The sequence below is a fragment of the Eucalyptus grandis genome, chromosome 7 (assembly GCF_016545825.1).
Source record: "Eucalyptus grandis isolate ANBG69807.140 chromosome 7, ASM1654582v1, whole genome shotgun sequence".
NCBI lineage: Eukaryota > Viridiplantae > Streptophyta > Magnoliopsida > Myrtales > Myrtaceae > Eucalyptus > Eucalyptus grandis.
The window spans coordinates 1623341-1636225 of record NC_052618.1 but is presented as its reverse complement, the minus strand read 5'-3'; the positions used below and the strand labels follow the sequence as shown (position 1 = coordinate 1636225).

General features: G+C 38.0%; 1 protein-coding gene and 1 long non-coding RNA gene across 2 annotated transcripts; one reads left to right on the top strand and one right to left on the bottom strand.

Annotated features, from left to right (window-relative positions):
- Positions 1-4739: 4739 nt before the first annotated feature.
- On the top strand, positions 4740-6480 carry LOC120295257. Its single transcript, XR_005552608.1, has 2 exons — positions 4740-4992; positions 5114-6480. It is a non-coding gene; the product is annotated as an uncharacterized LOC120295257 (long non-coding RNA).
- LOC104422641 (26S proteasome non-ATPase regulatory subunit 14 homolog) lies at positions 5337-8448 on the bottom strand. Its single transcript, XM_039316253.1, has 6 exons — positions 8195-8448; positions 7862-8039; positions 7683-7764; positions 6987-7163; positions 6741-6908; positions 5337-5728 (listed from the first exon to the last, which is right to left on the bottom strand). Exons 1-6 carry the CDS (start codon positions 8337-8339, stop codon positions 5537-5539), a joined length of 942 nt encoding a protein of 313 aa, XP_039172187.1. The 5' UTR covers positions 8340-8448; the 3' UTR covers positions 5337-5536.
- Between the last annotated feature and the right edge of the window lie 4437 nt (positions 8449-12885).

The window sequence follows — 12885 nt, the reverse complement described above, 5'->3', positions numbered from 1 at the left end:
CCTTTGCCAAATTGATGAAAATCACATGCAAGTTAGATGAATTAAATTTTGTTGAGGTTTTCCTCAATGGCTAATGAATTATGAAACATTTTATGATTATTATTTGCAATCTCAAGATACTTTACACTGCCTTTTTTTTTTAGTGTAATTAATATTTCAAAAGATAAATTGAAGCGGTGAGTTTTTATTCACCAAAACACAGTGCGAAAATATAAAAATAATAAAATAATAAGTATCTCGGTATGTGGTGTCTCATCCCGAAATGAAGTTGCTTGGGGAATTGCTTTGAAACAAGAAAGAAGAAAGCATCCTCTTCTTTGGAGAGGAACCGGAATGGAAGTAAAAGGAACATGAACGATGGGATGATTCAGAATTAGGATGGAAGCTGCACGAGCTCGATAGTCATTTTATAGAGGAAGAAATTGAGGTGTTAGGTGCAATATTGGTCTTTTGTTGATTTGATTTTCTTTGTTTTGTTTTGTAAAATTGATGATTATCGTCTTTTCTTGAAGTGACTCTCAGTTCAAGCTTGGTAGCTATGAGATAATGGTTTTATGAGGAGTAGAAAAAGCATGTCCCCATTCCCATTTTCTTGATTTCCCTCTTTATATCACGCTAGAAAGGGCATGCTGATGCTTGCCCTTTTCGACATGAGCCTTCATTTCTTGCCCATTTTAAAATAGAGGAACATAATTTTGATCTTATTTTTAGAATTGTGAGGAATTGTTTTTCACTCTATAGACAAGAGGAATAGACTTTAGAGGCATGGTTAAGGAAATTTGTGCCCAAGGTCCAAGTTGAGCATGGTATCTCATGAAAAAGATCAGGATGTTTGAGATGCGTTATCAATGTCAACAGATTTCAGCTATCTACTGCTATATTGTGAGGTGGAGATAAAAGTTCAAAGAGCTCTTTCAAAGAAAAAGAGGCAGAAGGAAAGAATGGTATTAAAAAAAAGGTTAATTTTTTTCACTAAAATTTGGTTTCTTCTTTTTCTTGTCGATACTTCTGTGTGCTTGATGATTGGCTCATGGAAAAATGTATAAAGTTATTTTTCATGCAAATAGTTACTTTTTTTGTTTTTCCAAATTGACTAGTAATTATGAAGATAGGTCACATACGCTACATAAAAGAGGAAGCAAAAAGAAGTTGAAAGATTTCAAGTTTGAGAAGGTTCAATTATGAAGATTAGTCACATAGACTACAGAAGGAGCCATATTGCCTCCAAATGTGGTATCCTATAAATCTTTCTTTGAAATGGTTACAATCTAAATACAAACTTCTTATTGAGAAAGATATTGAACCAATTTGTCCTAAATGATTGCATCCTTTCAGTTTTTTCCTAGATATTTACTCTCTTTTTTTTTCTTGTCGATCGGTGAAAATATGCAAATCTATCTTTTTGATCCGATTAGAGACTTTGAGTTTGCTTGTTTCTTCATGAATAGTCACAACCTTTTAGCTCTTGTTAAATCCATAAAAGTCATATTTTCTCCCAAATTTTATCCGAGGCATTTTTCACATGGATGGTGCTTGTAAATCATCCTTATGTTAATTCTTTTGTTTGGATACTCTTTTTAATCTTCACACAAAAATTGAATAAACAACCACCACACAAACTTGAAACGTCATAAATATGTGGTTGAAGATATATGGTTGTTGACATATATACACACGTATATAGTTATTGAATTAAATTATAGATAAATTGTTTAAGCATAAAATTCTAAACATATGTTTTCTTACATAATTAGTATAAGGGTGTAATACATCCATAATCTTGACATTAGTAACCTAAAAAAGTTCCTAGCAAAGTCCTAAGATTCTGTGGATAGATGCAATAATATTACACGAACACATGTTCATTACTATTTATGATAAATGTTTTTTTTTTTTGTGATTAGGTTTAATTCAACCCTATCTTTCCAATAAATCCTCATTTTCTCGAACTCAAGCTAAATTATCTAGAGATTTTATGTGCTCATTACTATTTATGATAAAGTTTGTCTTTTGTGATTATTTTTAATTCAACCTATTTGTCCAATAAAACTTCTTTTTTCGCAAACTTGAGGTAATTATCTAGGACTTTGGCTATTAAATTTGTGAGTTTGTTAGAGATTTTCTATTATACATCAACATATCCAAAGCAATTTTAATTTTAACTTGAGGTAAAAATAAGTAGAATTATTTTCTTTCACAAACCACGGTGTCTTCTCAAATCTCCCACACACCTACCACATTTCATATCCACACCCCCACCCCCACCCCCGGTGTCGTCGGTAGGATATCTAATCATTCCAATTTTCCTCTTAGCCAGGTGATCTACTCTTGACAGGAGATGGAGCTCCACGTCGCATTCTCTCAACTCACGGTCATGGACATGTCCGATTTCGTTTTTCTTTTTCATTATTATGACTCTCGTGTATAAAGTCATTACCGAAAAAGCAACATTATGAATGGCAAGTTAATGAATTTATTTTGTACACGGGTGCAAATAAAAACCTAAAGGCCAAGACTGAAGTGGTAGTCCTTTTTCGCTGATTCTATCTTACAGCTCATTTTGGGTCAGGCCAAAAATTTAGTCTTGCCTAGCTTGGATTCTTCAATTATTTCCTCTATTGGCTTACTTAACTAATTGACTACATTATTGAATTGAGCAACAAAAATAACGGCATAAACTCGAAAATGGCCCGAAATGAGCCAAAAAGTGGATTACGGTTTCTGAAAATAGTTGATACATAATAATTGTTTAACTTACCAAAGATAGGAAACATTCACATTTTCTAAACTTTAAAAGCGACACGTCTTGCCCTGAATTCTTTCAGTCCCAGCCTTTTTCTTTTTCTTTTTTCATTTTTTGGATCAACCCTACAAAATAGCCCTCCAAAATAAAAGTAATGTCTATTCAGCTCAGCCCAAAATTACAATCAAACTTACTTCTGAAATTTGATTTTTCAGCCACAATGAAGGCTAGCTCGCCGCTGACTTGCCATTGCATTGCGCGAGAAGAAGGCCAAGAACAAGGAGGAAAAAGAAAAGGACAAGTAAAAAACTTAATTAAAAAGTAAAAAAAAAATATTTAAAAATTACCACATCAGCCTTCACGGGCGAAAAGAAGTTGGGGGATACCTCTAGTTATGGTGAAATGTGAGAAGAGGTTGGGGACGCCTCTAATTATGGTGGACTTATCTTTTTGTTTGTAGTTTCTTATAACAGTTTGTCGGTAAGATTAGTCGTGGTCTTAAAATTCTTGTGTAAATTATTTTATTAGAAATCATCATTTACCTTCAAATTATTTCCAACTATTCCCTCTGGATCCCTCTTTAAGCTGTATCGCTAGGGCAATTCGACAAAAGAAACATCCTTAGTCAATGAAAATGAGGATATTTTTTCCCCATCATTCCTCCTAACCTCAGGAGATTCTTCCTTTTTTTGCCCTCCTTTTGATTGTTTCACTTTTCAAAAATGGCTTAAGTTTTAGGTCTGAAATTGGAGTGCGTTTTGGCAAAGGTGGATTGGGGAACTATTGATTTATCCCCCCAATATTTAATCCATTAAATTTTACACGCATCTAGTTTAAACTTATTGAGCCAATAAATTTTGCCGTCCAAACCCGATATCTCATTTTTTTCTCTATTTCTTGCCCAACAATCATTTTTTAAATAAACTTGGGCAACTGTTTTTTTTTTTTTATCTTTAAAGCTTTTGAAAATAAGCGCATAAACAACCATAAGCGCATCAATGAAACAACCATTTCATATATTCGAAATTGGGCCAAATTTCGGGATATCACACTTGACACCGCCGATATGAAAATGGTATCACATTTCTTAGAAAAGCACACCTAAAAAAACCCTACATAAGCATTTCTTAGGAAAGTTTCGATTTATACAAATTAGACGAATTTCAAGCTTTGCTGAAAGGTAAATTTTGCATATTATATGCTTTTTTATTTTATCTTTTGGAATTGTTTATCTTCTATTACAGCTGCAAGTTTTTTGTTTTCTTGGGAGAATAGTTTGTTTTAATAAGTAATAAAAGTTAAGTCCTTATGGTGTGATTGAATGCTTCCCTTTGACATTGAAATGTCTTAGAAGGAGGAGCTTTCTAGTAAAAATGGTTTCTTTTTTTCTTTTAAATTGAAATGGACTTTTATGTAGAGCGCTCACAATTGCACCACATCCCGGAGAAGTATTCATCCATTGAGTATAAAAGAGCAAATGATGGCATGCACAATCTCATTACTTCACGAACAAACATTAGCTATATATTATTCAAGGAAAAATAGATGAATAAACCCATTGTTGTTTCCCTAAGTTGTTATTGCTTGTAGTTACCAGAACTTCCTCCTCAATAAATAGACCCGCTTTTCTTTCCCTCTTCGAGCCATCGCTGTTTCTTGTCTCTCAATTCATCATCTTCACCTATCTCTGATCAATATCGTTGACCTCTCTCTCTCTCTCTCTCACATGGATTCATCCAAGGAGGTTTCGCTCGAGATCTTCCCCTACATCAGAGTCTACAAGGACGGCACCTTCGAACGCCTTGCCGGCTTCGAGATCGCCCCACCTGGCCTCGACCCCGAGACCGGAGTCAAATCCAAGGACATTCTCATCCTCCCCGACGCTGGCGTCTCTGCCCGGATCTACCGCCCCTCCTTGGCATCCGCCACCACAAAACTCCCCCTCGTCCTCTACTTCCACGGCGGGGCCTTCATTATCTCCTCCATTGTTCTGACCCCAAATATCACTCCAGCCTCAATGCCCTTGTTGCCGAGTGCAACATTGTCCTCATCTCCGTTGACTATCGCCGAGTCCCTGAGCACGCCCTCCCCACGGCCTACGATTGTTCCTGGGCTGCTCTGCAGTGGATCACTTCGGAGGAAGCCCGGTGCGAGCTGTGGCTCAGGGACCATGCCAAATTCGATCGGCTCTTCCTTGCTGGTGGCAGCGGTGGCGCCAACATGTCGCACCACTTGGCTATGCGACTCAGGTACGGTACAATAACAACCTAAAGATGCTGAGTGTGTATTCCGGTATAAGTTACTTTAAGATTTCATCGCTGCGTTACTTCTAATTAGAATTGTAAAACATAAACACTTTATGTTGTGGAGGCACTCTTCACAACGATTGGCTCGTGTGGCTGCTAAGTAAAGCAATGACGATGCATGCCCAAGTTCTTGTCTCATGTGCGCCCACGGAGCGATGCGGTGGCTACATCTTTGTCAACTCCATTCATCGTCCCCCACTGAACGGAGACAGGAGACCTGCCCCGTTATTTATTATAAGAGATCATGTCACAGAGGCTCGCGGATAAACCGTCTCCTTTCCTTTCCCTTTCTTGGATAAGAACAAATTGATAACTGAATTGTTTGAATGGGGATACAAGCAAAGCAGAGAACAAAGGGCTAGATTTCTTACAAGCTGCAGCGTCTACTGATCAAGCCAATGTAATAATTAGTCCCGGAACACCGCCACAAAAGATGATACAGAGTTGTGCAGAATGCAGGTGACATAAGATGCCGATTCGGAGGGCCTTAGAAGACTACGGTATCAAGCATGGTCCCTAAGGTCTGAACTATGTTGGAAGACATAAGGTTGGAAACGTGCTCCTCGAGGTGCTTCTTGGCATCTTGCCTTCCCACATTCGCGATCGCCAGCTTCTCTGGTGGCAATTCATCCTCCTCCTGCACTGCCTTGTTATACTTTATTGCCAAATTCAGCATCTCCTGCAAGATTGGAAGGGGGAAAAAATCAACTCATTTTGATTGTGCCATAAATAGAAATCAAAAACATCCGCCCACCAACCAACTGATATGATATTCATAATGAACTGCAGAAAAAGATGGGTTTCCTGTGGCCCTACCATATGGATATTGTGGCCAGCCACTACTCGTTATTGGACTCTAATAAGATACAAACGATCACCGGTTATACTCACTGGCCAAGAACCCTCCTCTCACTTTCCTAATCCTGCCACTAATGAATTATATATATCCTCCATTTACTTAAATGGACCTACAAGGAAAACCCATATTCAAGTCTTCAGAATTGAGGCATTTATTACACCACCACACACAATGTCATCCCCGTCCATTGCCGTAAATGTTCCTAATATATCTGTAACACCTGTCCAGAGTATGCACCAAGAATCATGTAAAGCTTTGACTAGAGATTGTCACCAATCAATTGTTGCCCTGTTGCCCTTCATTGAATAGGTCTTTGCCAATCCGTTTAAGAGAAAAAAAAAAAAAAAAGAAGAGAAGGGAGGGGGGAGGTGTATCTGCAGTGTACTTTCATTAATAGTTTTTGGAAGAGAATATACCAAAGAATGAACCACACTATGTAACCAATCTTATCACAAAACAAACGACTATATTTTTTCCCCTGGATGCTTTCTTCTCAGCCTAGATGTAAAGCATAAAGCACGACCTTAGCTTTTGGATAATAAAGCATGAATCTTACTCCTACCCAAAAAAAATAAAAATCCACCTAAAACAAGGATCTGAATTTGGAAACAATCATTTGTTTTGCAAGAAATGGCAGCTTTTCAGCATCCAGTTCAATGAAATCTATATGCATTGCAAGCTAATTGATCTTGATTAATTAGGAAAAAATGGACATCAGATGAAAATATGCTTAAGCAGAGGGTCTTGTCTTGCATTGTCTAGAATCCACCTCTAAGTGACTGGCGCAACCAATTCTCCAATCTTTATGCGACAGATTAAGACCTTGACTTACCTGAACAGTCTGTTCATTGGTTTTAGAATGTGTGTCAAAACGACGAAGCGTCAAGCCATCTGTCCATTTCTTCTTGTGAAGATTAAGTAGCATTTTTTCCTCAAGTTCATTCTTTCTGTAATTGATGGCAATTGAGTAATAGTGTCTGTTCAGCCCATGGATCAATGCCTAGAAACATGAAGTCAACCCCATGAGATAAGATCAAAACTCAATAATCAAAAAGAATATTATCTGGTCAAAACTCACCTGGATGGACGGTTTGTTGAGATGTCCAAGGTTGGAGGTAGTCTGCCTGGGTTCTTGGCCAAGCATCATGGTTTGTGGGTTGATCAAACGGAAGGCATCAATCACAACCTTCCCTTTGACACTCTGGATGGGATCCACCACTACTGCAACCGCACGCTGATTTAAAGCCTCAAAACTCTGATTTTATAAGAACACAGCACAAGTAAAAAGCAGCCTTGTTAACAATTGGATCAAACTGGAAACCTATAAGCAATTATAGTCTAGCAAAAAAAGGACAAAAGAAACCAATCATATGATTATCAACCAAGAGTGAAAATATTTAAAATATGTTGAGGTACAACTCTCTGAGTGAATTTCCAAAGCCACAACCTTCAACTGGGGGTGAGCATGATTCCAGAGTAAAATCAGGAATTGAAGAACAAGATTGGTCTAGGTTCTGGTGGAATTCAGTCCGGTTCCCAGTCCCAGTTTTTTTGAACCTGTACTATGTTGTTGGGTTCTCGGTTCCCAGGCAGAAACCGAACTAAACCGGTTTGGGATTCAAAAACCAGACCACCTACGTAAGGCCCAAACCAAGTCTAATCACAGATCTCTCTTCCAACCACAGATGAGAGCTAAACTCTAGCTCATTTCATTAGTTTGTAACTACAATTTACATGCTCCCTATAAGAATCAAATATAGGGTAAAAAGATGACCTGCTGAGTGTTGATGTCCACACCAGAAAGCCAACATCCAAACCCAGGATGAGAGTGGTACCAACCTACCACCATCTCTGGTCTGCAATGCAGAACACATAATAGCTTGATGAAAGGGATGTCCATCCAATTAGAAAGAAAAAGCAAATGGGACCAAGTGCGTGGGTGGATAATTAAACCTTCCAGTCTGTTTGAGCATGTCAAGCATGTTGGTCTGGAACACATGATCGACCGCCTCGACACTGACACCGGTACCACTCTGCGGCATAGCAAACACATCGACGACTCGGACGGTGTACTCGTCCACAAACTCCCCAAGCATCAACCCCATCACTTCCATGGGAACCCCAGCCCTCCCTGGTCGGTCAAATCCCAAGTCCCAATTTAGGGAAAAAGCAAAGACACACTAAAAATGGAACAACCGCAAGCAACCGGAATTACCCATTAAACCGCGCCAACAGAAACCCACGACACTAAAAAAAAAAATGGGAATCGAGCAACAGAAACCATACCGTGCTTGAGCATCTTGAGGAGGGCGAGGGAGGAGATGTAGACCTGCTCGGATGAATCGAGGGTCGGGGAGTCGGGGGGCGGGTGGCCCAGACCACCTCCCGCGCCGGCGAACATTCTCTGAAGCCTCTCCATACCACCGGACATCCAACTTCGGGATTCTCTGTTGCTGCTGTGAACCGATGGAGAAGAGGAGGAGAAGAAAGGAGACGAATCTTTTGCTGCAAGCCAAAGCCTGCCGTTTGGGCTTTTGGGAGGCCTGCTGCTGATTTGCTTGGACTTATATGCATAGCATGAAAGTTCTTGCTTTTTTTTTTTTTTTAGTATCTATGTGTTTTAGTAAGGGGGTTTGACATTCATATAAATAAATCAAAATAAGTTAAATTGATCATAATTAATATCTTCTTCTTTTCTTTTTTTCATATGTTTTATTGCCGATGACCTCTCAAAAGACCCAAAACCTCGTGTACGAAATGTACTAAAGAAATGGAAAGAGGAATTAATCTATTGCACTTACCTAAGTTCCTCTTTCAATTTCATGTTTCTACGCGAAGTTCAACTTGATATTAAAGGAGTTGGGATCGTGCAAAAAGATCACGGGCTCTCCTCCATTAACACCAAGGTCAAATTGCCATAGGTTGGTGTGCCATAGCTTTGAGGTTTCTTATAACAATGAAATTTACCAAAAATCCTTTATAAACTATGAACGGCATTTACATCAAATTGCTTTTTAATGTATTTTTGAAAAGCACTCTACCAAAGACTATTTCTATTTCAAAAAAAACCCTTTTAGTTCAAAAAACTTTTGCATTTTCTCAAAATACATTCCCACGTTTGCTTGCAATTCGTATGCTCCTCACGCGGCAACCCCTATCGGAGACTTACAAGGCCACATAGTTGGAGACAAATTTAGCTCTTATGCCACCGCGTTAAGCACTTCTTGGGTCCACTTGGTCGGGTCTTTCGTCAAAACTAAGGCCAAGAAGCAATTCATTAAGTTTAGTTTATGATTCAATTGCCTATTCTCTTTCTTTCATTTTGCTTTTGATTGTGACTTTACCTGTGACAATGCCCAATTGCCAAGTTGAAAAGGCCCATTCCGCCTCTACTCAATCCGTGACAAGTGGTGTCGATTTTTGGGTACAATACCTGAATGAAGATAATATTAGGTTCTATTGCATAACTTCCCTTAACATATAATATGCAACATGATGTGAATACCTATTTGTTGAAATAATTTTTTTATCATATAAGTTTTATTTGTAGTTCAATTTGCAATGTTAGAATTCATTATATAATAAGATATTTGTAATTAAATTGGAGACTTTAACAATGTTTCTCAAGTTCTTTTCATACTTTGAATTACAAAAAAAAAAAAATTATTTGGAGACAAAATAGTTCTAAAACCTCTACTACTACTTAACGAAAGCTTTTGAACTTTTATTTAGAAAAGAAGAAAGACTCCCTCTCGTTAAATAATACAAACTAAGGGTGCGTTTGTTTGTGTTTCTTTAAAAATTGTTCTAGGGAACGAAATAGAAAAAAGTGTTTTTCCGGGGAAACAATTTTTAAACAAAAACACGCGTTTGGTAAACTTGTTCAGGGAATAAAAATAAACAGAAACATGTTTGGTAAATTTGGATAATTTTTTTATTTCTTTTATTTTTTCTATTTTTTTTCTTATTTTTCCTTTTTCTTTTTTCTTTTTATTTTTTTTTTTTTTTTCTTTTGGCCAAAAGAAAAAAATAACAAGAAAATAAGAGAAAAAAAAAAAAAAAAGTGTTTCTCAAAAAGTGTTTCAAAAACAAGAAACACAAACGCGTTTGTTTCTTTTTGTTCCTTGAACAAAAGAACAAAAAGGAACAAACGCACCCAAACGCTTTGCCTTTTTTTGTTCCCATGAACAAAAAAAAACAGAAAAAGTGTTTAAAAACAGAAAAAGAAACATAAACAAACGGGCCCTAAATGTCTAAAAATCTATTGGTTTAGTATAACTAATTAACCACTGGGATTCGCCCAAGTGACCACCCTTCCAACATGGAAGGGGGAGGTGAGGGGTTCAAATCTCCACCTTCTCATGAGGAGATGAGGGTGAGGACGGATAAGTTTCAGGAGTGGATTTCGACTCTCACGCCCTACAAGAGGTAGGACAAAAGTCCGAGAGTGAGTGTGGAGTAGAAATAGAATAGGACTTGACCAAAAATAAAAAGTATAACTAATTAGATAATATTTGATTATAATGATAGATAAATATTTATTTTTCTAGCATTAAAAGTTAGTAATGATGGTGGACACTATCCTTATAGCTAATGATTAAGTGCCCCCTACTGAATGGACATGATTTTCCCCTATCCACCGTAACGGTATAAAGTCCAAGTCCTAGAAAAAACGATTGGGACCCTCGTATGATCATCACCATAATTGATAATAATGGGGAGGGAGGGAGGGAGATTTCCTCAAAAACTCGAGAGAGAGATTTCATATTCATCTTCCTCAAACACTCGAATCGTTTTCACTACTTTTAAGAACGAATCAAATTTATTGTTATCCTCTTCTCGCTAGTTTTGCTAGGATAATATTGCACTTCCTCTTCATTGCAATTAACCACTAAGACTCCTAGCCATATGGCTGGGAATCACAAGACCCTCCTCCACCTGTATATAATTTTTCTTTCTTACCCTTCAAGACATTTTTTGTTATAAAAACTATTTTACCTTATTTGCCATGCCTCTGAGACGTGGACTGCCTCCCAAGTTTTCCCAGAGAATACATTTGATCACCGAGAACTAACAAGTTGTCTGAATGATAGATAATTCAATCACCTAAACGTCTGCTTCTGCACGCTTTTTGGTTCTGTGAATTCCTATGCTGCATACATTAATCTGAATTTGATTTTTGTTTAGATCTTTGATTTATAGTTTAATGCTGCATTTGACAGATGTCTTGCAACATATGGCGAGAATGTTGAATTCCTTCATGAGAATTTATTGACTCTCGATTTTAGATGTCATCGACATATTCTTGTAAGTCTTTCTCGAGCATTTCGTGGACATATAAATGTATATCATACACACATGGTTGTTTGTGTTGCTGGCAACTACTGTCAACACTGCATTCAATGGACACAAATTCAGCCTAGCCTCCACCTAACCACCAGCACCACCTACCATGTATGGCTTCAATGACCTTGCCATAAAAGAAGAAAAGAAAATCTTATCTACGAATGCCGTCCAGACATTTGTTGAACATGCTCATTGAGAAAATATTCAATTCCCAAAATACTAATCATGCGTATTACGAAGATTAAGAAGATAAAAAATATATATTGGACCACGTAATGTTTAGCTTTTGTCTAAACAAAAAAGGTTTTGTCGTCTTCGAAAGGACTAATTTTCACGGGCAACGCAGAAAGCAATGGAAATATGACTATTATTTTGCTACACAATTAACATTTCAGGAAAATGAAAGAAAGACAGAAAGTCACAGCTAATGATGTAATAAAAGTCTGCAATATTTAAGAGATTTCACGCTAAGCATAAGCGCCACATTGCATGAAGGATCATCCGCCCAATTGAAGGGTGGGACGTCTATCGGGCCAATTCGTATAAGACCCATCTTTTATTCGATGCAGACATGATAAAATGCCATTAGTAACAAATTGCAAAGAAACACAAGTAAGAGATGCAAATGCAAGACTATGCAAATTAATATTTTGGTTTAGAGGTCAGGTTTCCTTGCTATGGACGAATTCAATCCATGACAGGTCTTTGGGCAAAAAGTTTAGGCGTGAGCAAATGGATAATTCGTAAAGCATGACAATGGGTTTAAGCTTAATTCTATCGCACATCAATGGCTATAAATGACATTGCTATGTTTGCAGGGTAGGATGCTGAAGGGATGTTGACACTGAGGAGCACACGGAACAAGCGAGAGCGTTGCCAACTCGTAAGCTACCATAACATCATAGCAACTAATCGGTGACATCGTCTTTCAAAGAAATCTCAGTAAGTTACTTGCAAAAAGCCAACTTTTTTTGCATTTATCCACTCAAGATTCATCGACCAATCGAGCTTTTCCGAATTTCCAATGCCTTACAAAATATAACCATCCCATGCTTCTAGCCACCCATTGTTAGAAAGTACCCATCACCAAAACATTGATCATCCATCATATAAACAGCAACAAATATAACATGCTCTGACTAACTTCCACAAACAAGAAATCCAATATGTGCCGAAAACCCAATTTAACCACCATAACCAAAGCTCATGGGCATCCCAAACCCAACATTACCATCTACCAAAAACATAAAAAAAGCTCCAATGTAGACCATCGAAATCACGAAAATCAAGTAAGAATAGTGATGTACATCTTGGAGAGCTTGTTCAGGGCACTACCGGTGACCTTGGCGACGTGAAGGAGGGCGAGCTCGGCCTTGAGTTCCTTCAGCTAGGTCAAAAGGTCGGTCTTCGACTTCTGCCTCAGCTCGTGCACCTTGATCCTTGCTGCCACCGATTCAAATCGAAAGGGCAAGTTCAAGTCAGCAACACAAGATAGGATAACCCCAATTTCGTCCCTAGGGTTTCACCGACGCAGGAGAAGGAAGCAGAGCCGTCGCCAATCCGCGAGAGGAAGCAAATGATTAAAGAGAAACAAAACCAACCTCAAATCTCGGATTCGCTCGCTCATCGCG

Coding starts and splice junctions, on each gene's coding strand:
- LOC104422641 (XM_039316253.1), bottom strand. CDS start 8,339: ATGTCCGGTGGTATGGAGAGGCTTCAGAGAATGTTCGCCGGCGCGGGA. Junction 7,164..7,682: donor TGGACATCAACACTCAGCAG/GTCATCTTTTTA, acceptor TTATAAAATCAG/AGTTTTGAGGCTTTAAATCA. Junction 5,729..6,740: donor CCAATGAACAGACTGTTCAG/GTAAGTCAAGGT, acceptor CCAATCTTGCAG/GAGATGCTGAATTTGGCAAT.